Consider the following 27,960-nt stretch of genomic DNA (forward strand, 5'->3'; position numbering starts at 1 on the left):
ACTCATTCAGAGCATGCACCTGGATGTGGAATTGACTTCATGCAGTTTGGAGACATGGCAGATGTGTGGCTGCAGCACAGCTCTGGGCTACATGTGGCACAGACGTAACCTTCTAAGTGTGAGTGCAACAGAACAAGATTTGCATGGTAACTCGTGCTCATCAACTGAGGTGAGGTGTCCCCTGAGCCACACTTTGTAATTAAATCTTTTGACTTTTTCGTGGGGGACCAGAATTATAATAATCAAAAATGCTTTTGAAGCTCCTTCAAAGCTGCAATTTTTTTTTTCTTTGAGGTTGCTGAGGTGTCTGTTATCTTTCAATTTTAGTAGATTACACCCTGAGTTATCTGGTGCCGTCACTAAAATGGTTTGTCTTGCTATTTGTTGCTTTGTTGCACTTCTGACTGCTGTGCTGGGGTTTTCACACTTTTGTGTTATACCTTCGGTATCACTTTTGCGCCCAACAGCATAGCCTGCAGTGGGCAGCATGATGTTCCAGATATGAAAGTTTGGTGTGGCTTTCATTCGACGCATGTGTCTTTGCAACATGCCAATATTTTCTTTGCGTGGGCAGCTAGTGAAGATGAGTTGGGTAGCAATGTGAATTCTTTTAAAGTTGTTTTGTCATTGTTCTGTTTTTATAAGTACATTAAGACTTCTTATATTACTAGCAAACAAGAACCAAAAAGCTTGTTAATCACTTCTGATTTCCTGAATGTCTTATTTTTTGCATTGTTTAGTTAGAATTCCCGAAAAATGTCCCACTATAGTTTCTGAAAGGAAAGGAGAAATAAGTAGGACAAACAAAATGCCAAGTGGGTAATTTCCTTCTGTCACAATAAATATCCCTGATGCCAAACTCTGAAGCTCTCATAGGGCTCTGTCTATACTGGGATTAAAATTTTGAGTGTTACAGAATTTTGCTCAAGAATTGGGAAAAGTTTAGGTGGTCCCATACACAGTGTATATAGGAGGGCAGTATAATGACCATGGGAATGAAAAACCTTTCATATGAAGAGGGATGAAATAGATTGCGTTCATTAGCAATAGGGAAAAGATAAAACAGGTGTATAAAACCATGAGATGTGACTAGAGAGTAATTATATAACATCTTCTCAATACAAATCCAAGGAAGTCTCTTGCATTTTTTTAGTAAACAGCAAGCTTAAAATAATCAGATGAAATTACTTTTTCACACTGTGAATAATTAAATTGTGGAAGTCCTACCCATTGATGTTGTAGAAGCCAAAATTGCACACAGGTTCTGGAACTGCATGGATTTGTGAAGGGCTTATCCACCAGTGGCTATAAAACGTTTCAGGTGTATTCCTAGTCACCTGGAGATGTAGTGTCTGGCTGAGGAACGCAAACCGCTTGAAAGTGAGGTCTCTATCAAGGAAAGATCATTGTAGTTGTACTGTTTCTTATTTTCCTGCCTCAATACCTGCTGTTGACGGCTCCTTTAGGTGGGTTACTGGCACACGTTATAACAGGCTTTCAAATATCCCTTTTTAAAAAAAACAAATTCCTGACCTTGAGCTATTAGAACTCCTGCTTCCCCATTCCACCCTCCAAAAAAACCCCTAGAACAGCGAACAAAACACCCCTCCCTGTCATTTTGCCTTCAGTGCCTCAGGTTGTGTAGCTGTATTTATGTGCATTACTTTGTAGCTGGTTGGTTAGAACAGTGCGGGTGAGAGAGTATAACCTGTATTCTGGTGGCTGCTCCACAGTCTCATTTATTTTTCAGTAGAACAGTCTCTGGGTAAAGTAATGAAGAAGTCTGTGGGATAGAGAGAAGCACTGAGTATCTGAGTAATCCCCAGTGATTAATTTTAGGCCCTCAAGGTCTCTAAAGTATCTGCTCTTAAATTCAGCTGTGTTAGTCACGCAGACTCATTTGAAAACCTTGCTTCTTGCCTAGACTGTGTTAAAGAAGTTTGTTTTGCTGAAAAATTCTACAAATCTAACGTTGTTAAATCTATTTTTATAGATATATTTTAAATGGAAGCATGATGGTGACACACTTTTCAAAGAGTACTTAGTGATGGCCTAAATGAATGTTTAACCATTAACTAAAGTCTCTTTACTGTACTAATTCTGAAAACCTCACCCATAGAAATGATGCCTGCGGAAACTCCATGCCCTCTTAATGTGTATTGGAAGAGGAGGAGTGTACTAATTCGCAAAGAAACTAGGTCATCATCAGGGCTGTGCTAAAATTTTAGTAGATAATATCTTGGGGTTATTTACAAAGGACTTGTTAACTTCCTTGACTCATATTCTCCCTTTTCAAATCTAGCAGATGAAGTGCTGCTTATCCTTGAGCACTGCTAACTAGAAAAAGTAGAGTGGGTCTATTTAACTGAGGTCATGACTGACTAGATGGTCTGGGAAAATAGTATTTCAGCATTTAAATTCTGCTGCAAGTCAGATGTAGCTGACTTCCCTAACTTCAGTAAGAATTGAACAAAGCAGAAACTCTTAAAATTGTCTTTGGTTCTAGGGAGTTTTAGAAAAAAAAATGTTAAAAAGTTTTCAAGAAGTCACAGCAGAACCTCAACTTGCTTGCTTAATATTTTCAAATTAAAGTGAATCGTGACAAAAGTTTTTTAAGAGTGCATGCATGTGTCCAAATTCAGCCGTTCTCACTATTACATTCCCCTCAACATTCAAACCAGTCTGAGGAAGTTGTTTTGCGGTTAACTTAACCATTTGGCTTTTGTCAACTGTGGTCATGGTAGCACTGCACAGAGAGTTGGTTCAGTTCCTGATCCAGCCTGAGCTGAACAGAACGACGGGAGGAGTTCTTGTTTGAATGAACTCATGGATTCCTTTTGTTCTGCAGTGATGCTATCACACCAGAAAGTTTGGAAATGCTTGGCCAGCAGCACAGGGAAAGCCAGGACCATCCATTTGATTTGCAATTTTGGTAGCTTAAGCTGCTAAAGAGAATACCACATTTCTCACTCTAGGCTCAGGCCAGCCCCTTCCACTTAATAAAATTTTTTTTGTGTGTTTTTATTTTTGGGTGTGAAGGTGTTATTTTTTCTTCCCCCTTTTGTGTGTGTGCGAGAGAGACAAGAAGAAGGGAGTTGGATTGCTCTGCACAGTCACATGGCCTGATTAGCTCTGAGAATAGTATGAACCCTGCTTTGTTAGATCTGAACGATCAAATCATGTACAAAGTACTTTTCTTATTCCTTTGTGTCCTTTATACATTATATAGCTTTTTAAGTCTTGGACATAGTTGTTAATGATTTTTGTTCCGCCTGATGAGTTGGTTCCTCTTGCTCATCTGGAACTGGTTAATACTGTAAAGTTGTATATTTTGTCTTAATGTGTCTACTAGTTGAAGCTTTTAATTAGTTTGGAAAAAATAGATATAAATATTGTAGAAGAGCTTTTTCTCAGTATCTGAGTCACTTGTAACCTTCTGTTAAGTTAATGAAATTTTGGACCAAAGTGTTCACATCATGATAGAAAATTACGTCAGGAAGAAACAAGATATATCCTCATTCTACTTGGAAACAAGAGCAGTTCTTCAATACCATGATGAACCAATGATTGATGCACTGATTAAGATTCAGTTATTTTTTTCTTGTTTGCCTAGGTGGCTGGTTAGTGATAAATGTGAGTTGGCGAATGTGAAAGAGGTTTGTACAGTTCCACTTCTGCTGTCTGGTTTGAAATCTTTATATTGCTGAAATATAAATCCTTTGAACTCAGCTCTTTGTAGTCTTCGAAATGCTGTGGCTCAATTTAAGAAATACTTGATAAATTTACTATCAGTGATTGGAATATGTTTTGTTTCCCTTTCTTCTTTTATAGTTAATTGAAGTAGGTTGTTTTTCTTTACTAAGCAGTCTTACAAAAGGTAATGTGATATAAAATTGAGTTGTACCATTAATTTTTAACTTCCAGTTGAAAACACTTTGGCTTGGTAATAATTACTTAAAAAAATGTCCAAATGGAAGAACTGGGCTGCTGTCAAACAGGATTTGATACACATGGAACAGTTAAGCAGTAATAAATTGCCTAGTAACTGAACAATTTCACTCAGATATGTGCCAATCTTGCGTCTACACTGAAAAAAATTTGGAAGAAGAACTGGTGTTTGAAATTGCTTAATGCTGAAGGTTTATTGTAATAACAATAATACTGACTTGGCCTGATCTTTGAGCATTTAAGGCTTGTTTTTATATCCTAGTGAATGATTTCATGTTCACTTACAATTTTGTCTTGTGAGAGCTCCCAGAGGGTTATGTAGGAGAAGGGCTAAGTGTCTCCAAGTCTATGACATCTGCTGGAAGCAACGATGGAATCAGGCATGGAAAGGCCCTGGAGCTGACCTGGGTTGGCTCTGTTAGGAACAAATAATTGAGAGTATTGGGTAAAAGCATCACGAGAGAATAGCCAGTTTTTTAACATGGCATTTTGGCGTTAAGTCAGCAGAAGTATACCTGTGGAAATGATCTGTATAGATGCATGCAGCAGCAGCTATCAGGAATACTTGAGTGAGTCCTGTGAGGATTTGTCATTTATTACGCAATGCTTTTTAGAGGGAAAAGTTTTGTATTAACAGTTAATTTCCATGACTTCACAAAACACGTTACTGAGATACGTTTCTATGCATTATTTTGAGAATACTGTTTTAGGAACTGCTGTGTAAGGATAAAGCATTTTGCTTAATGTTATCATATGTACGGATCTACTCTTTTTGAAAGAAATTACGTGCGCAACTGTACCTAGCTTGCAAGGCTCTGAAGAATGTTTGAATTATAGACAGAACTGCAAATGTGTCTAATGTTTGGTGTGGGAAGGTACATAGGATTTGTTTCGTACTCTGCATCTAATCTCTTAATAAGGAGGTACCTTCCTTTAATAACTTGAAAAATTTAGTTTTTGTATGCAATAGTGAAATTGACTGTTAACTTGCCTGCACGCTTTTGAATGCTGAGTTCAGGCCTTCCAAACTTACAGAAGCTGCAGTTCCACAATCGGTTGGTCGCTTGCCCCACAGGGAAATCGGATCTGTGACTTGATCTGGGTTAAACAGAACATTGCAAAAAGAAATGGCTATTTTTAACACAGATCAGCCCACTGAGCTTCATAAGCTTGTACGAGTTACGTGGCCTCCTAAGTAGGTGAGGAGAGAAGGGTGTGCTGTGGCATGAGGGTGGGAAGGTATGACCGGGAGTGAGGCAGGTTGGTGAGATTTTCCAAGCTTTGGTAATGGCACCAGTCTTGAAAATGTGATCAGAAACTCTTGCTGTTGACTGCAAAAGGAGACAGATGTGAGTGACTGAAGGTAGGATCTAAGAAATGTTTGTCTTAAGTTTTCATTAAGATCCCAAGATCCTGAGTTTATGAAACTATAGTGAGCTTTATATTTTGTGGCTGTCAATCTACTAAATTTTTGTGAATTTTAGAAAGATAAATCATTTAGTAGTGCTCTTAGTATTTCACTGAAGATGACTGTACCTTGTCCTGAGATTGATAGATTCCGTGATGATCTAGTAGATAAATGAAAATTTGAGCAAGGTGAAGAAAAGCTGATTCGTCTGTGGCTTGCAGATGCATTGGACTAGCACCATCTTCTGAAGGTTTAGTACATTACAGCTTTATGTCTTCACTAAGGTATGAAAACATTTTAAGCAGAATATTCACTGAACTTTGAATTTCAGTAATCACAGTACTGAAATATCTTGTTTAAACTCGGTGAGTTTATGAAATTTTTAAATCAAAACAAAGGATATCTGTAGTTGAATTAGTGAGAAATTGAGATGTTTAACAGTTTTCAAACCGCTGTCCTAAAAAGTAGGGAAATTATTTTGTGAAAAAAAAGCTATTGAAGTCCAGAAATTTGTCACTAGTAGCTCTGCAAAATCAATTTAAGCAGTTTTTTAAAAGTTTCAGTAATTCTGATAAAAATTGTTTCATGTTGAATCAAAGAAGAGTCTGTTGTTATTTTTCTGTAAATAAGTTTTTGTTTCAGAGTGCTTGGGCAGTCATTAAAATTCGGTATAGGGAAGTTTGAAAACTACTGTCAAAAATGGTCATGTGCAATTTAAAGAGAAACATAATTTTTTTTAAATTAGGCCTGTTGAAATTAATTTGTCCAGAGGAGATCATATGGACATTTAAAAATACCTATTGCAGTCATTGTGGTATTAAAAATGTTCTTACAAGTTTATGCATCGAGTAATTCTGTTTTTCTTATATGTGGCTTTGTAAAAGGTAGGGTTATACTGGTGAAAGAAAAATGTAGTTTCTGAATATTACAACTTTTTTCTTGTTAGTGTTATTAAAATACTGCCAATTAAAAAGTGACATATCACTTGAAACTTGGGTGGTTTTTTTTTCCAATATGTATGTTCAGTTACTGTGTTTGTGAAAGATGCTGAATCCAAAAAGTGAAATATTGTATTTATTACTTTTTACTATTTGTTATAATTTTTTATTATTTTACTATTTATTACTTTTAACAAGGTGAGAAGAAATGCTGCAGCTATAGTTTCAAAGACACAGCATAATTATTACATATTTTTTATGCTCTATTTGGTTTATGGTACTTAATTAACAGAATTGCCATTTGTCTGTGATGGTTACCCTAATGCTATTACTGTGTGATTTATAACTTCATTAGACATTTCAGTGTGTACTGCCAGTGTGTTAGGGTGTGCTTGTGGGGACTAGAATTCCAGCTGTTGTTGGGCATCTTGGGTTATGGTTTGTGTGAATACAGGCTAGTTTGTCTTGTTCTGCTCTCAGTGTCGTTCACTGAACATGTTCAACTGTGGTTCTGTGCTGTGCCGGTCACTGTGACTGCCCAGTGATTTTTATAAATGAGTTAATATAGCAAGAAAAATCCAGCTGGGGGATGTTCTCCTGCCCCAGCCATTTTCTTCTTTCTCCTTGTCTCCAGGAAGTAGCTATTTGATGTTTGAGCTCAAATTAACAGCTTTAATTTAATAAGGAAGTAAAACTAATTGCCATCAGATTTCTTACTGGCACAGAGGTTAGGAAGCCTGAGCGCAAGTGCTGAAGAAGATGAAATGTGGTTTAGCATACAAAGCAGTAAATTCATGGTTCAGCGAAACTTTATGTGATCTTAGGCAAGGCTTTGAATTCATCTTTTCATGCATGTTTATTTGTCCATTTGTAAAAATAAGACGAATATTTACCTAATTTACTGGGAAGAGAATTAGTCAGCAAATGATCTGTTAGTAAATGCAAATTGCTTATAGACTGGCAGTAAGGGCCATGTAAGAAACTTACTGACTGGATAAAAAGCAACAGTAAACAAACTTGTGTTCTTTCCAGGTGAAGACTGTGATCTTAGGACATGATTCTCTGTGGAACATAAAAAATAGTTAACCAAAGGTGTGAAATTAGAGGCTGTTAAAGTCCTGTGAGATGATGCTTTGAGAGAGAGCGGCATTAATTTGCTGAAGCTGGGTTCATTCTCCATACTAGTATGCACAAAAGTGTTTCATCTACTTTCATTCACATCCCCACTTGATTTGTTAAGTACCCTGAGGGTGTGTTTATTTAGGTCTGTACGCTGCAGACAGTAAACAGGTACCTGGTGAAATCATCCGCACAGAGGTCGGTCCTGCCACATCTAAACTCCCTGTGCCCAGATGAATGCATTTCAGGTTAACTTGGTCATCTTTGCTGTGCCACTGTCTGATGTCTAGATGTGTCTTCAGAGTACTACTTAGTCCCTAGAGTTGCAGGGTGGTAAGATGACAGTTGACACATGCCTTTCTTCCTCCTCTTTTGCTTTTTGTGTTCTTATGATACCCTTTTAAAAAGCTGAAAACGGGTAGAGTTTTCCAGTTATGTTTTAATCCTAACATAATACTAGAAGGTGACCTAATTGTGTGTTTGTTTAATAATATCTTCTTTTTTGAATGCCTGTTTCAGAAAATGTCTTTGTTAGGGGTAAAGATAAGGAGTGTAAGTACCTGACAGAAGGGATCAGTTTTCATCTGTCAGTGTAATCTTGGTCTGTTCAGTCAAATGATAAATGGTTGCAAGAGTTTCTGCCGAGAGTGTATCAAAAAATGAATTGGGAAATGTCTAGCTGAGAAAAATATTCTTGTTTTCTCTTTAACTGTCTCTTCAAGCTATATAAGCCAATCATCTGTCATCAAAGACATGAAAAGAAACTTGAGTGTATTCGTTTTTTCTTCATAAGAAATTTTGCTCTGGTATGAAAAGGTGCCTACTGTTTGCATTTGCAAAAGTTAACGTATCTTCTTAAAAAAGACCTGTCATCTTCCAAACGTTATACATGCTATTACTATATATATAGATACACATGCTATTATTATACATGTTATTAGGCGATAATCCTGTCACACTGTGTCCTCTCTAGTTAGCTGCGCTTGGTGTACTGAGGTGGAGATGGCTGCTTTTCTTGTTTTTTTCCTTGAAATCTTGGAAACATTGACTTCAATAACCTTTTATCTTCTAAAGATGCACAAGAACCAATATGTTCTATAGCTTTAGAAGGAAACAAGCTGTGACCCTTTATTGTTTAATAGTATTTTAGAGTCTCATTTAATTTTTATGTAGAAAGCTTAATGTGAAGACTACCGCTACTTCCATAAATGCAAATCAAAGACAACACATACTTACTATTTCCTGTGTTGGAACAATCAACCTGATTTTGTTGTGTGAAGTACCCTTATTCTAAGAAGCTTACTTATTTATAAGTATAAATTCCAAGAGTTTTTAAGCTATCATTTTTTTTTCCTTTCTGAAGCCAGTAATTTCCTGTTATAGCTGGAAATGTTAAGCATAGTTTTTTAAGTATTAAAGTGTAGCACCAGCTATTGTTATTCTGCCTTAGCAAGTCTTCTGATACAGCATTTGATTTGTTACTGTGTCCTCATAGGGAAGCATCAGCAGTAGAGCGTGCATGACAGTGAGAAAGTAAACACATGCTCTCAATCAAATTAATGTATTTCATCTGTCTTCAACTAATAACAATCTGTCATGCTATCTATCTGAGAAGGGGCATAAACAGTTTATTTTGTGTTTGGAATAACTTCCTGGAGGTAGTTAATGTGACATGTAGTTTGTCTGACATGAGTATAACCAGATCAACACTCTAGATGTTTTCTTGATAACCTAAAAAAATTACTGAGAAAATCTGTAGTGGAACTATATTTATATTTCGTTTTGAGCTTCCTTAAATCAGAGTAGTGGCACAGTTTTCAGGACTCCCATGAAGGGGTTTTCTTTGCTTGACAGTTATACAATTTTAGTGGGAGAAAAAGGTTGAAAATATTAACAAAAAGTTGCAGTTTGCACTCCAACACTTAGATTTCAATATTTGAGAAGTGTATGCTGTAATAATTTAAAAGTACCGAATCAAAATTGATTTTTAAAGAGCTAGGTAGTACACAAAGTTTGATCGTACTGCAGACTCAGTACAGTTTGTAGTAAAGTTAGTTTATTATTATTTCTGCATTTAAAATATTTATTATATCAGATAATTATTATTAATAACATCAGATATTTTTTATATCAAATGATTTTTTTTATATACACAGAAAGAACTTTCGTGTCTAATGAGAAAATGAAAGCACACTTGCTTGAAGTTCTAAGTAACCCACTCAAAATGTTCTTTAAAAATGGAGGCAGAGTCAAATAGCTTCAGCTTTCATTGGGAAAACAGTAGGTAACTGAAAACCCGAGCAATAAAAAAGCTAGGTGTTTTTGGTTTTGTCTTTTCCTTTGGGGTGATGGCAGAATTAGAATTAAAACTGGTGGCAGGAGAGGTCTGAGAGGAGGATCCCTCTAGTCAGAAGGGTGAGACCTGCTAAGCTACTCTGTGCTGAGGTGCTGTGGGACAGAGGTCTGACTAACTGGGCAGTAAATCGTGTTGCCTGGAATTCTGCTCCCCATGTTCACCAGGACTTTTCTTTCATTCTTTAGAATAGTGGTATTTGGAAGTCTTAGATAAATCCTTCTTTTATTCCCTTTTCCATGCATTTTCATTTCTGTGTAGGAAAAGCAGAAGCTTCACGCTCTGAAATGAAACTGACGGCACTTGTTGAGCAATGTGTGTTGCATGAGGATAACACTGTATGAAAGTATTGTCATTTTCAGCCAGTTAGTTTTTCAGGTGCTGAAGTCAGATTTGTTCTTAAATCAGCCTGAAATTATACCAAAAAATAGGATGAAAAAGAGCTCATCATGTATGGCCCCCTTTTTTTTATGACCCTGGAGTATTTTCAGAAGAGAAAATACGTACATAATTTTAAGCACATGTAAATCAAATTAATAAATTATTAAAGCATTTTACTTGTCATGTCTGTGTGGGCTAATCATGATAGCTCATTATTTAAACATTATGTAATTGTATAGCTTGTGTGAACAGCTGCAAATACTTTGCAGAAAGATTTATATTTAATTTTTCACAGCATACTATAAAAGAATATATTTTTGTATGGTACCATAGACTAACAGATACGTACTCCTAACTTTAAAACTACCCTTAATTATATTAAAATATGAAGTAGTTATGATATGCATGCTAACTACAAAGCTAGATAGTTATAAATTCATTTACGTGCGAGTACCAGTTCTAATGGAAAATACGGTAATTATCAATTTAAAAAAAAAAAAGAAAACCTCAGCTTCAGCAGAAGAACCACCCCGTTTGTAACACACTCCGTCGCAGTTATTACTCTTGCAAGCTTTGAAAGTGAAAGATGGCCAGATTTGGGTGGAGAGGCGTCTCTTCACTGAAATTCTCCAAACTGTCTCTTTTATGTCTCTTTTCATACGTAGGGTTTAGAAAGTGGTTAGGTTAGTTATCACTGGTATAATCATCTGAAATGACTGTGTAGTGCCTTATAGTTTGCAAGTGTAATCTCACTATCCAGGAGAAATGCCAAAAAACTATTAAACAGTCGGACTTGCTTAACATGCATTATGCATGCCACTCAGCTGTTTATGCCATTCTGAATGAGCACCGTCACTATTTTTTCAGCTGCTTGGAAGTACCTGTGCAAGTTATATATTTGTGTTTCTTCCAGAATTACCTGAAAGGAAGATTCATGCAAAATGGATGTTTTCCGACTTAAAAAACCCTGTATTTTTTACACGAAGTTCTTCTACAGTGATGTTATGAAAGAAGAGACTGGCAGTCCTGTGGGAAAGGGAAATAAATAGCTTGAGTAGGAGCCTTTACATTCTGTATAATTGATGTTTTGTCATCTTTTTAGAGTATGTGCAGTTATTTGCTTGTGTGGCAATACTTACATCAAAACCGAGTTTTATTATGTTTTCGGCATTTTGAAGGTTATAAAACCAGAACATTCATGACTCTTCTAACAGGTGATATGTATTTTAAAATACTTACTGACTTTGTGTCTATACCAGTTGTGTTACTCTGGTAAATTATTAAATGTATTTTATGATTGCCCAAATTTTAAGACAATACAGCTGTAGGTTTTGCTATCACACTTTATTCATTGAAGCAAACACTGGTGAGCTAATTTTATTTGTTTTAGTTAATTTCAGTGAAGCAGGTGAGCTAAGGTAATATTTGAGCTGCTTGACTATTGGTTTTCCACATATATATGGTGTATGGAATGATAGATACATCTAAATAGCATAAGAGAAACAAATTTGGTATTAATTTATTTACCACGAGTGGTTTCAGACTCTTGCATCAAAAGTGGCAGAATTATTTAATCAAGACCGAATTGCTGTTGAATGGTTGATTGTGTGTCAGGAGCTTGTGAAGTACCCATTTTTAATTTCTCCATAAAGTTATATAGAGATTTTACTTTGAATAACTATTTGTAATGTCTCAAGTGTTTGGTCAGAATTTTTCTGTCATTTGATACCTAGCCTTGTAGTCATTTCAAATACGATTTTCTTTTACATTTTGAGTTTGCATTTTTCATTGCAAATAAGTGATGTACAGCAACAATTCAGAGGATAATGAAAAAGTTGTTGATATAAATCACCTGAAGATGTGCCCCAACAAATCTCTTTGGTCCTACCTGAAAATGACTATTTTGTCCTTGTCCTTTGACATGTCACTTGCTCCCCACAGAGGTGACCATGGTGGTCCTTACATAAGTTCTGCAGTTTTGTTCTTACCTGGTTTTCTTCTCACATCTTAAGGAATCCTTGGGATTTCTGTGGGGGTTCCATAATTCTCTCTTACATTCTTTTTTCTTCTTTCACCTCACTAGATCTCTGTTTAGTCTCACTTAAAAACTGATAAGTATTTTAGTAAGCCTTACCAACTTTTGCTATCAGCAGACACTGATCTATGCTGGTTTCATCTTTGAGGGTAGATTTCACTTGGGGTTTTTGTGAAAGTTATGGGGTTTTTATGAAGTTGTCGCATGAGCTTTCTTGTGTGTATTTCAGATGTATAAATGAGCAGATTGCAACAGCCGATTTTTGGGTGCCTTTTCTTAGAAAGGGACTTCAAAATGACTTTGGGGAATGATGAGCCTCTTTTTCTGTCCTAATCAGGGAAAGAGGACTATGACTTATCTCTGTATCACCCGTTGCTCGTGATGTCCATTTGCTGCTCCTGATTTGGATTTTCATATGGATAATTTAAGTATTCCATTTAATGCAAATATGCCAACTGGTTCCTGCATAGTCAAGGAATTAGCAGTGTACTCCCTCAACATTTAAAGTATTGCTTTGTTAACTTTGACTGCCTGTTAGTCTTGTTTTTAAGACCTGTTGAATTTTAGAAATGATAGATCAAAGAGATACTCTCACTGCATTCCATAAAATTTAAGCATCTTGGGATTGCTTTATCTTTTCGTGATAAGAAGATGTAAGTTATTAAAGTAGATAGCAGTTTGTATCCAAGCCTAACAACCCAAAGTACTGGTTTGCAGAATTTGTATGCTTTAGAGATTCACTGTTTGCAAATAGCTAAATCTCTAAAATCCTTGTGTTGCCTTTAAACATCCAGTTGTGAATTTCTAGCCATCTACTTGGTAAAAACGAAGCTAGTAATTTTCCCCTGCTATCTTCCTTCTCATTCGCTTCAGCTAAGGAGGATGACTGTACTATCTGGCATGTATAAAATTCACTTTGGTCCTTTCTCTAAGTGTTTTTGTTTGAGGTGTGTCCAAATCTTGCAGATTCTTTCTTTGAGACCTTTGTTAGATATGGCCCATCATAGCCATTACCAAAGTTAAACTGTTCTTACTTTGCATCTTAATTTCAGTGATTCCTTTTTCTTGGCCAAAGCAATGTTATCTAGTCATTTAGAATATTCTTTAAGATCATTTTTCTGGTTTGTAAAATCAAACCATATTTATGTATCTGATTCTCTTTCTTTCTATCCCAAACTTATTTGTCTTTGCCTTTAAACTTTTCATGGCTTAAGTGCATTCTAGTATCATCCCTTCCATCCCAAGATATATATTACTGCTGTTAATTGGCTCATCATATGCGCCCACATTGGCCAGCTGTTAGTTTTCTTTATAGAAAGTCCCTGCATTCCTTATAAACATTTTTTAGAAAATCATTTTTCTCCTCCAAATCCCTCCTTAAAGTCTTTTTGCTGTGGTGTCTAAATAAAAGCTGGACAAGGCTTATCTCCTGGTGTGCGAAGAATTCTGTCTGTCGAGCTGACCATCGTCAGATGTAGGAAAAAAAAAAAAAGAACTGGAGGACTATTCACTTTATTTTAGCTGATCTTCAGTAACTATCTGTGACTGTGCCCTTAGCCTGTGGCAGTGCAAAGTAATCTGAGTTTGGTAGTCATCTTTCATTGACTGCCAACTGCAGCTTTTGTATAGGTAAATATTTATTAATGCTCGAAACCTTTTTCTTATACTAAAACTGTGCCCTCTTTCACTGAGAGTTAATGTAATATGAATTGCCCTGCACTTACTGCGGGCTGAGAGCGTGCACGCGGACAGTCACCTGGCAGTTATCTGGCACAACAGTAGCTGTACAGTTCACAGCAGACTGCCCATAATTCAGAAGGCATAAGGTGAAATATTTCAAAGTGAGGAGAGGGACTGAGGATTACACAAAATTCAGAAATATCATTTCACCTTGATTTTTTACTTCCAGTCTGTTAAATTTTAGGTGTGCTTTTAACTTCTTTGCTGTAGTAAAGTATGTACTCCACTGACCATATATTATTCTTGATGTTTCGCTGAAAAGAAATAGGAGGCATCTGAGGATATGACTTCCAGTGTGGCAGTGGCATTTTCTTCCTGAAAACTCATAAATTTTTTATAATGCTGTTATGTTCTTCCGCTCCCTGTTGTTGTCTTGTTGGGAGAGACTGTAACTTGTGAGCTTGTCTTTGTGGATTTATATAAGCATGTCATGGCATTTTAGAAGGATACAGTGTAAATGCTATCCGTCTGTTTATTTATTCATTTTCATTGTAATCGTGTGTAGGTTTTTGGAGTTCGGGTATAGCTGAAGAAATACAGTGAGTGAAATTTGGAGGTGAGATTAAGGTTCCTTTAGGAGTTCATCAAATTAAAATAAGGAAACTATGTATTTTCTTGTGTTCCCCCCCCCATAAGAGCAATTTCACTGCTGTGTTTTCCAAGCTGCACTTAAAGCTAGTATGTGAAGAGTAAAACAATAGTTAATAATTATGTAGTTTAGGCAGTATGCTCTATTTTATTCCTAAAAGTGTTTCAGCAGAGGTTCTCTTCTGGTAGATTTTTTCAGAGAAAAAAGTTAAGTAGCTTTTACACAGACTGCAAGAGTTTTTAGCAAAATTGTTATCAACTTTGGGTCTTATCTTAGTAAATGTATTTGCTCTTCCTATTTTTTTTATGCGACTATATTCTAGATTGAGCATTTTGAAAAACTGTACAACAAACATGAGTGTTAATAGCTTAGTGTTTTAGTCCTTCACGAATTAATGCCTGTGGTAACTGGATGATTTTAGGCCTGTTCTTATAAACAAGGCCTTACTGATGTACACGGAACAGTAATATGTGGCAAAACCTCCACGTTAACCAAGGTAAGCAGTATAAATGGGGTGTAGGAATCCCCTGTTAGACTAAAAATCTCCAAGAGAAAATCTCTAGAGCCTACAAATTAAAGACCTCCAATATCATTTTAAAATAAAGCCTTTTATGTAGTAGGAGAGCATTTTTTCAACTGATAATCAAATGACACTATTATACAGGCTTACTAGATTTGCAAATTTACAAGTTTTTACAAGTCAGTTGGGTCCCTTCCTCAGGAAATCAGTTTAAGTTTTTTTTCCTGTATTGACTGAAAGAGCCTGGTTGTCCTTAAATCCTTCTGAATATATTTGCCTTATAATTTGACGGCATTGAGTCAACACCCTTATAGGAACTGTAATGCAATAAAAAGAGAAACTGTTCAATATAGTTTCCAGTTACCTTAGGATCAGATTTGGAGAAGCTGGAATGTACACAATAAAACCTGTGCAAGACTTGAGTTCCATGTTGTTTTGGAAGCAACCACTGCTTTTCAGCATAAAATACCATTTGAAAGCTTTCCTTTGCTTCCAGTGGTTGTAAAATGATAAAAATGAAGATGTGTGTGACTCTTGAAATATGCATTTTACAGTTTTTTAATTTTCTGAACCATAACTTTGTGAAATCGAAAGCTTAATACACCAGTAACTAAGGATCAGGTTTTTTCCTCAGTTCATTTTTTTGTTATAGTGAACGTTTTTGCTCTACCATGTTCTGCAATAAAGTTCTTTAACTTGTTTACATTTTTTTCTTAGAAATAAAATGTAAATTCATATCTGTTCAGTGAACTCTATATTTTGTAGTTGTCTCTACATTACACTGAAATGTCCAATATGCATCATGCTTGTAAATATAATGTGCAAATTTTAGTTCTGTCTCAAGTTTTTGTATTTAGTTAGCAGTAGTTACAAATTTTGTGTATCCAGAAATTAATTTGCTCTTTATTTCAGGTAAGAATTAGTTGCATTTGACCATACAGTTTTAATTGTGATTTCATTTCAGTTTTGCAAATAAAATTAATCTGATGTAATTTGTTATTTTTATTTTGGCAAGTGATTTTAAAAAGAAAGGAACTTGCATTTGCATACACCTGTAAAGGAAAAAATTACATTTGTTGTGTTTCCAGTGCATAATTTCTAAGATGGATTACCATATGGGCCCCTTGTAGTAATTTCTCCTTTCTTCAACTTATTTTTAGTTGACTTGGAGCATATGCGCACAGTGAAAGTTGACAAACACCAGCGATTTTGTCAGGAAAACAATTTCAGTAGCCATTTCGTGTCAGCCAAGACAGGAGATTCTGTAAGTAAGGAAAATAAAAAACCCTTGTAGCTTTTTTTTTTTTTTAATTTAAGATACAGCAGCTTTTTTATACTTCGCATATAAAACCATTGAGAACTTTGGCTGCTGCAGATTATTTTGCCTGCTTAGCTGCATGAGAAATAGATCTTTGTGTGACTGTATATGTATATATTCTTTATTAATTATGGTGGCTTCTCATCTGATTCGCAGTTTGAGGTATAGATCTTATACATCACCGTGAGAACGGAGACCAGCTGGATCTCTGTTTGCAGTCAGACTGCAGTTAAAAGTATTCCTTTATTCCAAGTGGAGTCCCATCCATAGACTGTCAGTATAGAAACTTTCGACAGTTGATCATGTCACAAGACCTGGTTGCAGTCAAAGTTTTTAATGTGAGTCATGAGCCATGAGAGACACTCCCTCTGCAGGTCCATTGAAATTTGAACATTCTGGTATTTGTAATGCTTTGCAGAGCCTTTTGACTCTGAACTAACTGGGTTATTTGTTTTAGTTGAAAGTGTATGGAAGAAAAGGTTCTTTTCTAGTTGACTGTATCAGTCAAATCACATTGTATTTTTTTTGCTTGATTTTTGGCACATGCCTAATAACTTCTGGCATTCCCATAAAATATCCCTCTATCTGTCTCCTTAATGTTACTTAGGACGACATGACATGTTATAGAATGGTAAGACCATGCTCAATTATATTGAGGTATAATTCTGTATCGCAGATGGAATCACTTGTTTTAAGACCTTTGTTGAAACTTCTCTAATGAACTGCCTAATTTTATAAGATAGTAATTTTTCTTTAAAGTCTAACAACGCTTCTGTTACAAATGCAGTGAGTCTTGATTCTTCTTAATAGTTTCTGTTAAATCTTTAGTATTTTTTTTTACTTAAAGCTTTTTATAATAGAAACAGTTGTAAAATTTTACAATACTTCCCTCAATGAAGTGTGTGTCTGATAAAACGTAGTCCTTTCTCAAGTCGACAACATTTATGTGGGATTTGGTAATAGTTCTTTTTATAAGGTCGATGTATTTCACATTACAAATTACGAAGGAATCTTTATTACATCTTTTTAATTGATTCATGAATTACAGCAGCATCCTACTATATATACCAATCATACTTTTAAAACTTAACTGTTTAAACCAAAAAATCTGAACATACCTAGAAAACACTAACCAGAAGTCTTTTAAAAAATATCTGATAACAAGAGAAGGGCTGAGGTATAGCTTGCAATAGTTCATTTTTAGTTTCAGTATAGATTTGAATTAACTCTTTCACTGTTACCATATGATGACCTTCCAGTATCTTTATGTATTTGGGTAGTTTTGCAGGATAGACAAGAGTGTTTACCCTAGAGAGTGATTTAAGAAGAGGCCATCCATTGTTACTGTGGACATAGTCTAGAGGAGTCTTAAATTTGCTCAGTTAAGGTAAATGACTTGTTTTGTTTACCTCAGATCTTTCCAGCAGACGCATTTGTAAAAGGTAATTTTATGTACATAGAAATACCAAAATTCTCCTCAGTGGGGAAAAAAAAATCATGAAAGATTTAGTATAACTAACTGTCCTGTCATCCGATAAATTGCATAACTGAAGGACTGAACTCATGCCTGTTGTTTTGTGCACAAAGCATCTTCATGGCAGCTGATCTAGCTCAGTACACCTGAGAGCTTGGTAGGAGTTAAAGTAGGTCTTTGGAAAAGGTGAGCTTGTTCAGGATTTCCTTTCTTGCTGTGTGGATCCAGTAGAACAGTCCAGTGCTAGACCAAGTAGTTCAGAGAAAGAGAAATTATTTTGGAAACTACTGTGATCTGTTGGTGTGCCACTAATTTATTACTGGTTTCCATCCAAGTATAAGAAGAGAATGTGTAAAGGTTTTTTTTTTAAATTTTCATTGAAAATTACTAAAATCATTCATGTAGGTATTACCTTTTAGGGGTGGCAGCTGCATGATGAAAGCAATGCTTGTTAGTAGTTTAGACTGTGAGCTCAGTTGAATAATGATATAGATAATATAGAAAATATATAATATGTAGCTTGACAACATGGTGTTCAGCAGCAGCGCAAGCTTAAGCTGCCTCTCTTGAACATGTGTTGTGTTCTTGAATCTCATTTAAAATGCTCCTGCCTGAACAGTAAGATTGGTGCACTAGAGTGAAGTAAAGGAGTTATTTAAGATAGCGTTGGCACCCAATGTTATTTGTCAAACCGTATCTGAAGCCTAACTCTGCCAGGCTCCTGCTTGCTGTAACAACTTTCTTCTTTCCTGGTTACTTTTGTTTAGTGTAAGCCCCATAATGTATTGTAGGGCTCTTCAGGACAAATGTATCATTGCTTGGCTTTTGTATTGCTAAAGTTTTTTAAATATGTGCAATATAGATTTTGGTGATGTTGATGCACAGTTCTGTTCTCAATTTCGGAAACCTCTATCTATCTTGCACAACACAGGAATAATATATTTTTGTGCTAAACATTAATGAATACCCTTATTCATATTTTATAGCACTGAGAGTAGTATTTGAGAGGTGAGTTGCTAAAAGCTTGTTTAAACTTAGGTCTCGGGAGGCAGAGTGTAAGTGTTGCTTAACAATCCAGCATACTGTTCATTCCTTGTACCATTGTTGAGTTATATTCCCCAATTTTTAAACAAAAATGAATATACCAGATGAGGTTATTTTCAGATGTTTTGCACAGGTCATAATTTTGTATATCTCATTGTTTACAGTTCAAGAATGGTTTGATATATTTGAAAGAACCTCAAGGATGTCTGTTTTTAATCATTTAAGTGCAATTTTAATTTTTTTCCATAGGTCTTCCTGTGTTTTCAGAGAATTGCTGCTGACATACTTGGCATCAAATTAAACAAAGCAGAATTGGAACAATCACAGGTGATTTTCCACAAATACATGTTTTTTCTTAGTATTTAATTTAGTTTTTTAAAAAAGGTCTCATTGCAAAATGGTAACTGCCTTTAAATCAAGATGCATTTGTTGTTCTGAAGACAGTTATTTACTTTCACAACAGCATTTTTAAAGTATAATAAATCTTTATTTATCCATTGTGGTAAACTTGCTGAAACAAGAAAATATATGATCAAACAAATAGGGAAAAACCTTTAGTTTGAGAGCTCTTTGTTTAAAAGTAGTACTTGAAATTGTTTCAAAAATGAAAACTTCTCTGTATGTATGCATATACAGGTAACATGGAAGATACTCTTCTCTATACATTAAATACTGTACACTGATGTCAGATACAGTTTTTATGACAGTTCTTTTTTAGTTCTTTACATATTTAAAAACATTTAATTTTTAAAACGATACAAATTTTAAGTGATAGAAGGCATAGGCTTCTGTGAATGAAAATGTTTTAAATCAATCTTCATTGTAGTTGTACAGGAAAAGAAAATATTTATCAGAGAGCTCGAAATTAACTATGTCAAATCCTACATTTGGTTGATCTCTGATTTTAATCTTCCTTGTGTGCCTGTTTATAATATATGATCTAAATAGTGATCTCTGCCTTGGAGAAGGTATATTGAGTTTGTGAGGTCGTTGTTTCCCAATTTTTTTTGTGATGTGCAAATGAGAAATGAATCTGATTCTGATTCAGTATACCCATTCTCAACAACAGGCAGACCTGTGGAATCCTGTGTTTGGGTAGCTATTACGGCTCCCTGCCATCTGCAATTATTTTTCTTGCTGTACCAGTCCCAAATAATCTCCCTTCAAAGAAGCTGCTAGTTTCTACCCTTGCAGTTTGTGTTTGGTTCTTTGCGTTGCAAACATTATCTTGGGGTTTTCCTCAGCAGTAAGAAAGGGCTGAGAGAACGTTTCCCAGCAAGAGCTGGGAAGGTTGTCAAGAAATTTGTCCCCTTGTCTCTAATATTGATTAGCAGTGAGTTACGGATGTGAATATAGTGACTTCACAGTGAACACGTGGCAAAACCCTGCTGCTGCATGTCCCGCTCTGAACTGCAGCAGAACTTTGTTGTTTCGGGCTGTTCAGTATTTACTGTAGGCAAAATGGCTCTAATGAGAGCGTTGATTTAGGACCTTACCAATTACTTCGGAAAAGGTGTGTTTGCTTATTTGTAAAAATTTGAACTGTCACTTTATTAATTAAAATGGGAGAGATGGTACCATGTTTGGAGATCACTCAGTTTTTATCAGTCAAAGTCAGGAGATCAAAAATTTGTTAGTTGTTCAGTTAAGCAAGTAAGGAAGAGGTTTTCTAACATAACCCCTTTTCCCTTACCACCTCCTTCTTCCTAGTTCCTGCTTCTAAAAATATTTTTCCTTCTACTGCGTCACGGGTTTAAACTGAGAAGATTTTATACAAACCTGGTTTCAGAAACTTCTAAAACAAACTATATAATGAAGTTTGAGATTACAATACACTTATTTTAAATCTGCTTATTGACCCAAAAGGTGGCTGTTGTAGTATTATATCCTGGTATAATATCCTGGAACTGCTAGTGACTACCTAAACAAGTATCACAAAATGAGTCAAGTTCGTTGTTTTGTTTTTTTTTTTTTTTAAAAAAAAAAAGGTCAAAACTTTTCTTACCTACAGCTTGGTCTCCTAGTTTTTGAAATATACAATAAATATGAAATTTCTAAAATTATTTTGCCACAGCAGTGTTTACAATCTGTATTGAAATGGTTGACTGGAAAACTGTATTGCAAACAGTAAAATGGTAAAATATAGCGCATATCTGACAAGCAAAGCTAAGGAGCTGTAATTTTTAGGTATAGAAATATTGAATGTGTTTTTCAGTGATCTTTTACTATGAAAGCTCCATCCATCTCATATTCTGAGCTCTACGATTATTTTCATAATCCAGCACATAGAGTTACTTAATTTTTCTTTAATTGTTTAGCTAACACTAGACGTCTCTGTGCTGTGTGGTGTTCCAGTAACTCCGATGTAAGCTTGTAGGTAGATATGCACACACCTTAAAAAGAAAATAGTGTAAAAGGGAGTTTACAGGAAATTGTAGCTTTCCAAAGAAGGTGTCTATTTTTAGGTTGTTTTTAAAGGAATAATTTCTATATAGCCTTGACTTAAGAGTACATAACTTTGTATGTCAAATTGGTATCAGCTTTAAGGAGGCTTCCTCCTACCTTAGTATTGTAAGTACAGTTTTTAATTAGTCAGACAAAATCGATACTACACGAATTGCAGTAGCAATTTCCTATAAGTCGTTAATATGCATAAATTAAATACTCACTGTGGCCCACACACTACTGCTAGTGTGAATCCCAGCTATCGTGATTAAAAAAAAAGAGGTAAAAAACACCCTGAAAAACCAAGAACAGCAACAAAAAGCAACAACGGAAGAAGATATAATGAAACAAAGCCAGTAAATAGAGTTGGACAGAAAAGAAACTTTTTTGTCGCCATTGGCGTACAGCCGGAGTCAGCTCCTGGGGCTACGCTGTGCCTGTGGCTGAAGAGTGAGAGCTGAAAAGCAACTGCCCGGCTTTGCAAGGTTCTGCTAATTGAGCTTAGTTTTGATCTACTCCAAGCAAGCAATAGTTCTTTGTTACCAGTGAAATGTTTGCTTCCTTTGAGAGTGCTCTTTTGAGTCGGCTGTAGGAATTGCCCCAATTTAAATCAGTTGTAAACCGATGGGAATTGTATCAGTGTCTGTCTGTTAGCTGTATCTTAAGCTTCATTGTTTTATGGAACCAAATACCTTGGTCACTTCTTAAGACAGAAAAGAGAAAGTCTCTGCATAAAACTAGAGAAGGAAAGCTTTAACGTTCATATCCTCAGGGAGATGAATAGAAGGATATTTCTTGAGAGAAATGTATTAGTCTGCAGTGGAAAAGCCTAACTAAAGTAATATGTTGATGCTGTTTCCCAAAAGCACGGACCTGGGCCCTTGGCTAGAAGGTGGTGGTGTTAGATGATGTTGCCACTACCAGGTTTGGTTTACCACAGACTTTTTTTTTATGACAGGTACAGGTCCCTTAGTGTGGTGGTGATTTTGGTTGAAATGGGCACAGGGCTTCCTTAAATTGTGAAACAGTTATGTAAATGTGTTCCTTAAAATTTTCAAGCATTTGATACTCTAGCTATTTGGCTATAAAAGTAGATAGACAGACAGATCAATAGATGGATAGATAGATGCATGCTATTAAAAAGCACGTAAAGCCAATACAATAGTGAGTGTGATTTATCCTTAAATCAGTAAGAATGCAAGTGTTGACTTGGACTTAATCTTTAAACAAAGAGTAAAATTCATTTTAGTTTTTACAAATGTGCATTGTTTAAATGCTGGATTATATCTTTGAATTTTCCGTATTTTGTGTAATGTGCAATTTTCTCATTTTGAAAAATGAGCAGGCTACTGTGTGACGTCAGTTGCTTTCATACAGTCTAGGTTGTGACAAAGTGTTGGTTGAAATACTGAGTTTGTATCAAATGCCAACAGTGATATCCTATATGTGAATTATGTTTTATTGTGTATTTCTCCATTATTACCAATTGTCTAATATTGAGAATATGCTGTAAAAATTATTTCTAGCACTTTTGATTTTATGCCTGAAGGTCATATTTCTTGTGCTTAAAATCAGTTATAATTGTCACAGTCACTAGGACAGTCTTAGAAGTGACTCACAGATGGTTAGAAATAAGTAATAGAAATCCTAAACACATAATTTTAACTTGTATGAATTTGTGGGGCTTGACATATGACTTTTGATCTTTGATGACTGACAGAACTGCAGAAGGTCTTGTGAAAAGTGGATGGAGTTCTTAGTCTCCTTCAAATTAACAGCACAACTTCTTTTAATTAACGGCAAGAATGAGCCTTAGAGACTGAATTATTTATCATATGTTGTTTTAGAAAGCTGCTGCAGCAGTGTAAGATGTTACTGCAACCCAAGCTGTTTGTTACTGCCCTTTTGCTGGAATTTATCACTCCCACAGCAGAATCAGAAAAATGGAAGGTGATCGTGTGCCTTGGCCACATCAGGGTGAAGTTGAGCAGCTTAACTTAAACTGCTGCTGAAAGTTGTTTTTAAGTGAAGCTGCCAGACTTTGTGCTGAAGCGGATGAGGTGCAAGTACACGTTACATTCCACCAGCTCTTCTTTGGCAGCAGTGATCTCCAGCAGAGGAATAGGACAGACATTTGGGGGTGGTAAGTTTTTAACTGTCTCAGCTAGAGCTACTAAACCTTGTCTGTTAACATGCTGAGATGACTGTTAATCAGATCTTTATTTGGACAGAACTGTGGTGAAACAAAGAGGTAGATTACTCTTTATGCGTGACTGGAAAGTAGAGCATGTTTTTAAAGTGGAACAGTTCCAAAGTAAGAAAATTGCAGATTCGGGCTTATTTTCAGTCCTCAAAGTACTCTCCCTATTAAATCGCAAGGGTCCGATGAAATTTGAGGAAATAGCTCCTTTACTAATCAAATGTTTTTCTTTCTGTATTTTTTACTTTCAACCATAGTGTAAAAACTGCGTGGGTTGCAGCTTTGTTCCTTGGCATTGGCAAGAACTAGCATTTTTGTAAGTGATGTGTAGTTTTCTCTCTAAATGCCAATTCAGCAAACTAGATTGCGTGTGCCAGCTTTGCACAATAAAATATTTGGCAGATCAGTCAGATCTGGAATTCAGAGCACCTGTGCCAAGAAAGGTTATTTCTCAGTGTTGACAGTGGTTTGAACCATGGCAATGATATCCCTGACATAGAAACTGATACAAAGAAGCCTACATTTTTAATTACCATGAACTTCATAAAAGAAATGTTGCAATGGTATTTTTTAACTCTTATTTAGAGGAAATTCCTTTAGAAAATCCAAGTCATTTATGATAGTCAGTTTCTAGCTACAACATGCCTAAGCATGGGTCACTAACCAGCCTGTGTTTACAGGATGGGATTTAGAGCAATGTTTTGAGGTACAATTAATTGCCTACTGATTGCAAGACTCCTTTTTTTTTCCCCCTCTTTTTTTTTTATCTCAGCTCTAGTCAAAAGATTGGTATGAAGAAACTAGGTCTTGTGAGGTCAGATAACACTGTTTAATGCTGAAACTCCTACTAGTGCCTTACATGGGATTTAGCAACCTTTCCCTTGATAACATCAGGCCAGGAGTCCAGTAAATCATGAGTGTTGTCCACTAGATAAGATAATATGAATGTGATCAATTAAACTCAAGAAGAGTACATCAGCAGCTAATAAATTCAGATCCTTTACCATTCAATTCAATTATTGTTGCTTATTCGACAGGTTTTCTTTACACACCTAATCTTTAACGTATGCTGTTTATATATGCATGTAATCCAGTTTACATGTTGTTTATATTTATCCGTTCATTTTAACCTTGAAAATATGTTGTGTGAAAGTTGGACTATTTAAGAAAAATTTACTAAACTGTGTTAGGGTGTCTTTCATAGCAAACCTGCCTACTGTTATTTCTTGGCTTAAACTGTTCTGTGAATTTTGCTCCCTTTTGCATGATGACTATGTTAATAGTGAGAAAACTTTTCAACAGTTTTGTTTGTCTGTAAGGGGAAAAGTGAGAGCCTTTTATTTTTATATTTAAGAAAAATTGAAGCTTTTAGAACCTAGATGTGAGGTTGTTAGTTTATGTCACTGTTTTGGTTTATGTATTTAGATATAATGCGTTAGTTACGTAATGGAAAAGATGCATGTGTACATCTAATGCACTCGTTACAATTGTTGATAGGAAGCTGATTAATGTAATATTTAACTACCTTAGACTTAAAGGAATAGGCCATTGTCATCTTTTCTTCCACTGAATTGCTTTTTTTTTCTTCTGTCCCTTCTCTTGTTTTAATACACTTCTGTTGGTTGCATGAGTATTTCACTGCAGCGCTTTGAAAGGGCATGGCCTGGAAGAAGCCTGGCAAGTAGCCCTGATGTTGGTAGTGGTGCTTTCAGCTGGACATGTTGCTCTTGTATCAGCATAAGGCATGAAATGAAATGCACTTTTGTTTTGCTTTTGCATAGTCTTTTTTTGTCATTCATTCTTTTCAGCTACTGATCAATCTCTCCACTTTTTTTCCTTCTCTTTTCTTTTTACATTCTTCTCCTTGCCTTCTGTCCATTGTGTTGGTACATGATTAACAGCACGTTGTCAGGGCAGAACTAGTGAAATATCCTGAAGAAGATCACCAGCATCACAAGACTTCCAACTGCCAGAGCAAAGTCTGCTCAATGCAGTAGTTCAGGTATTGATGAAAAACTTATTTTTTTAAAATTTTTTCAAGCTGCGTTGTAACAACTGTTACAGTAAGTTATATTGAAGAAATATATCTTGTATCTGTAATCACTTGTAATACTTAACATGTTAATTTGAAGCTCTGTGTACACTTACATGGTGTTTCTAAAGTAACCAGTTAGTTCATAGAAAGTTTGAAATACTTCATGTTACTGTATTAGGAAGGCCTTTCAGTGCTGCATGTTCAAAATGTTTACATAGCTGCCTCAGATAGAAATGGTCACAAAATTGGAATCTCATTTCCTTCTCATATAGGAGAGACCAACAGTCTTGTCAAATAGTTTGCAAATAGAATGGGTAGTACCTGTTGGATCTGTTTCAGAAAATAAATGTTTGTGGTATGTAATGGTTCTTTTATGTTAATTTAGTCTTTAATATATCTGCCTATCCAAGTTTTTTTGAGATACGGTTGTATTTGAAATTTGCTTTGAATTCTGTCCCTGTTTTCCTGTGAAATGCCTGGAGTAAAGATGGAAAGAGAAACTTACATGCAATTTCTACTTACAATTTGGGCAGTTATTCTTAAAGAATGCATATCATAGTCTTCCAAAAAAAAATCACTGTTTTATTATTTCCATATAAAACTATTTTCATGGAAGTAAAACTGTATTCATTGCTTTTGCACAAGTCATGTTCCATTTGTACGCTGTGAAAACCTAGCAAGGCACATCCTTCCACTTTGTATCGATAAATTGGTATTTATAATGAGATTTAGCACCTGATGAGACTTTCTGTAAGGTAATGAAAAAGTTCCTACATGGTGTCTCTTTTGCCTAATTATTTTTCCATCATATTTCATAGTAAAATACCTGTTGAATGCTTTATCGGCATGAAGACTATATCTTCTAATTGTTACTGTGTTGGATTTTTTTTTTATGACAGAGGGTGGTGAAGGCAGATATTGTCAACTACAGTCAGGAGCCTATGACAAGAACTATGAATCCTCCTAGAAGCTCCATGTGTGCAGTTCAATGACCATTCTATTCTTCTCTGTTCTGCTACCTTTGGCCATCCTCCTACCTTAACAGAGGCTCTGGGACTACCAGGAACTTTATTTTAACAGCGACCGTTACAACAATGCAGTTAGAGAGTTCAAAAACCTGTGGCACCATTGTACACTGAGAAGAAGCAAGCAGTTTTCTGACTGGCTGAAATTCAAATATGAGACCACACACTTTGAAAAATTAAAATCTATATTCTTTTAAATTATATTTAAATAAAACAATATAGCTATGTTTATATGTTTTCTCCTATCTATTTGACTGATACTGGAATAAAAGTGGATGAAGTCCTGCATTCAAAATACTTTTAGAGATGTCACCATGAAAGGGTATTTTGCCAAAGCATTTTTAAAAATTTTTTCTCTTTTATTTTTTCTTCTCCTGTGATCTGAAATAGCACTCAGCAAAATGTAACTTGGAAAAGCTATTGCTGGAATAATTTTAATCATATAATATATTTTATCTCGGGATAACTTGGAATGTATTACATTAATATGTATACATAGTGCAAAATGCATACGTTGTATCCAGTAAGAAACAGTGCTTGAAATAAAGCATAATATAAAAATAGTTACTTTTCATAAATCTCAAGTTATGTCTGTGGATGCTCTGAAAAATGCTAGTGTCTTTGTGTATTTTTATTACCACATCAGCATTACTTCTTGCAGTAGTAGATATATTCATATGTCTTCATAAATATGGATGAACCTCTGTCAACAGTTTGAGCTGTAAATGTTGAGTGATATATTCAGCAGGCATTAGAAACTGTTGATAGATCAGTTAGGATCAGTCATTTTTAATAACTAACTGAATGGCTTTTGGCCTGGTACTCTTCTTTCTAGTTCAGAGCGAACAACCAATAAAAAGCTTGTCTGCTCTGTGATCATCACGTTTCTTCTCTGTTCGTTTTCTGTCGGTCTCTTCTAGGTGTGCAGTTCTCTGCTGGCAGATCTGAGTAGAGTTAAAAACAACAGCCAGTTTGATTCTAAACTGAAATCTGTTCCTGTTTTAACTCTAGAATGTGTTTTTCTTATAGACTACAACAAAACATTTGGAGATTTAGAAAATTATATAGTTGGAACTATTAAAGCATTAGTAGTTTAATAAAATAGTAAAACTATTTTAATCATGTTTAAAAAAGATTGCAGATGGGAAAGATCTGCTATCTGTTACTATTTTGTTGTATTTCAAGTTCATTGAAAAGCTGAGTTCTTTTTTAAACCAGTCAACATGCAGCTTGTAGCTACATGATAGTGATGGTGTCGTATTTTACCATTCAAATGTGGGAAATTCTAAGAAGCGAGCTCTGAGGTATTGAGAAATTATTCTACACTAAGGTAGATGTGAATTTGCAGTAAATTATTTGTTTTAACAGTCGTGTGTTCTTGCTTCTGT

The 27,960-nt window shown here is 35.4% G+C and overlaps 1 protein-coding gene across 1 annotated transcript in view; it reads left to right on the top strand.

Annotated features, from left to right (window-relative positions):
- RAB28 (RAB28, member RAS oncogene family) overlaps positions 1 to 26,650 on the top strand; it is a gene marked incomplete at its 5' end in the record, with an annotated part of 55,023 nt that extends 28,373 nt beyond the window's left edge. Inside the window, 3 exons of the mRNA XM_009865974.1 lie at positions 16,192 to 16,295; positions 19,117 to 19,194; positions 26,447 to 26,650. Of these exons, the coding sequence (XP_009864276.1) occupies positions 16,192 to 16,295; positions 19,117 to 19,194; positions 26,447 to 26,539 (275 nt within the window). The remainder of the gene's footprint in view (positions 1 to 16,191; positions 16,296 to 19,116; positions 19,195 to 26,446) is intronic.
- Between the last annotated feature and the right edge of the window lie 1,310 nt (positions 26,651 to 27,960).

The sequence above is a fragment of the Apaloderma vittatum genome, unplaced genomic scaffold (assembly GCF_000703405.1).
Source record: "Apaloderma vittatum isolate BGI_N311 unplaced genomic scaffold, ASM70340v1 scaffold30513, whole genome shotgun sequence".
NCBI lineage: Eukaryota > Metazoa > Chordata > Aves > Trogoniformes > Trogonidae > Apaloderma > Apaloderma vittatum.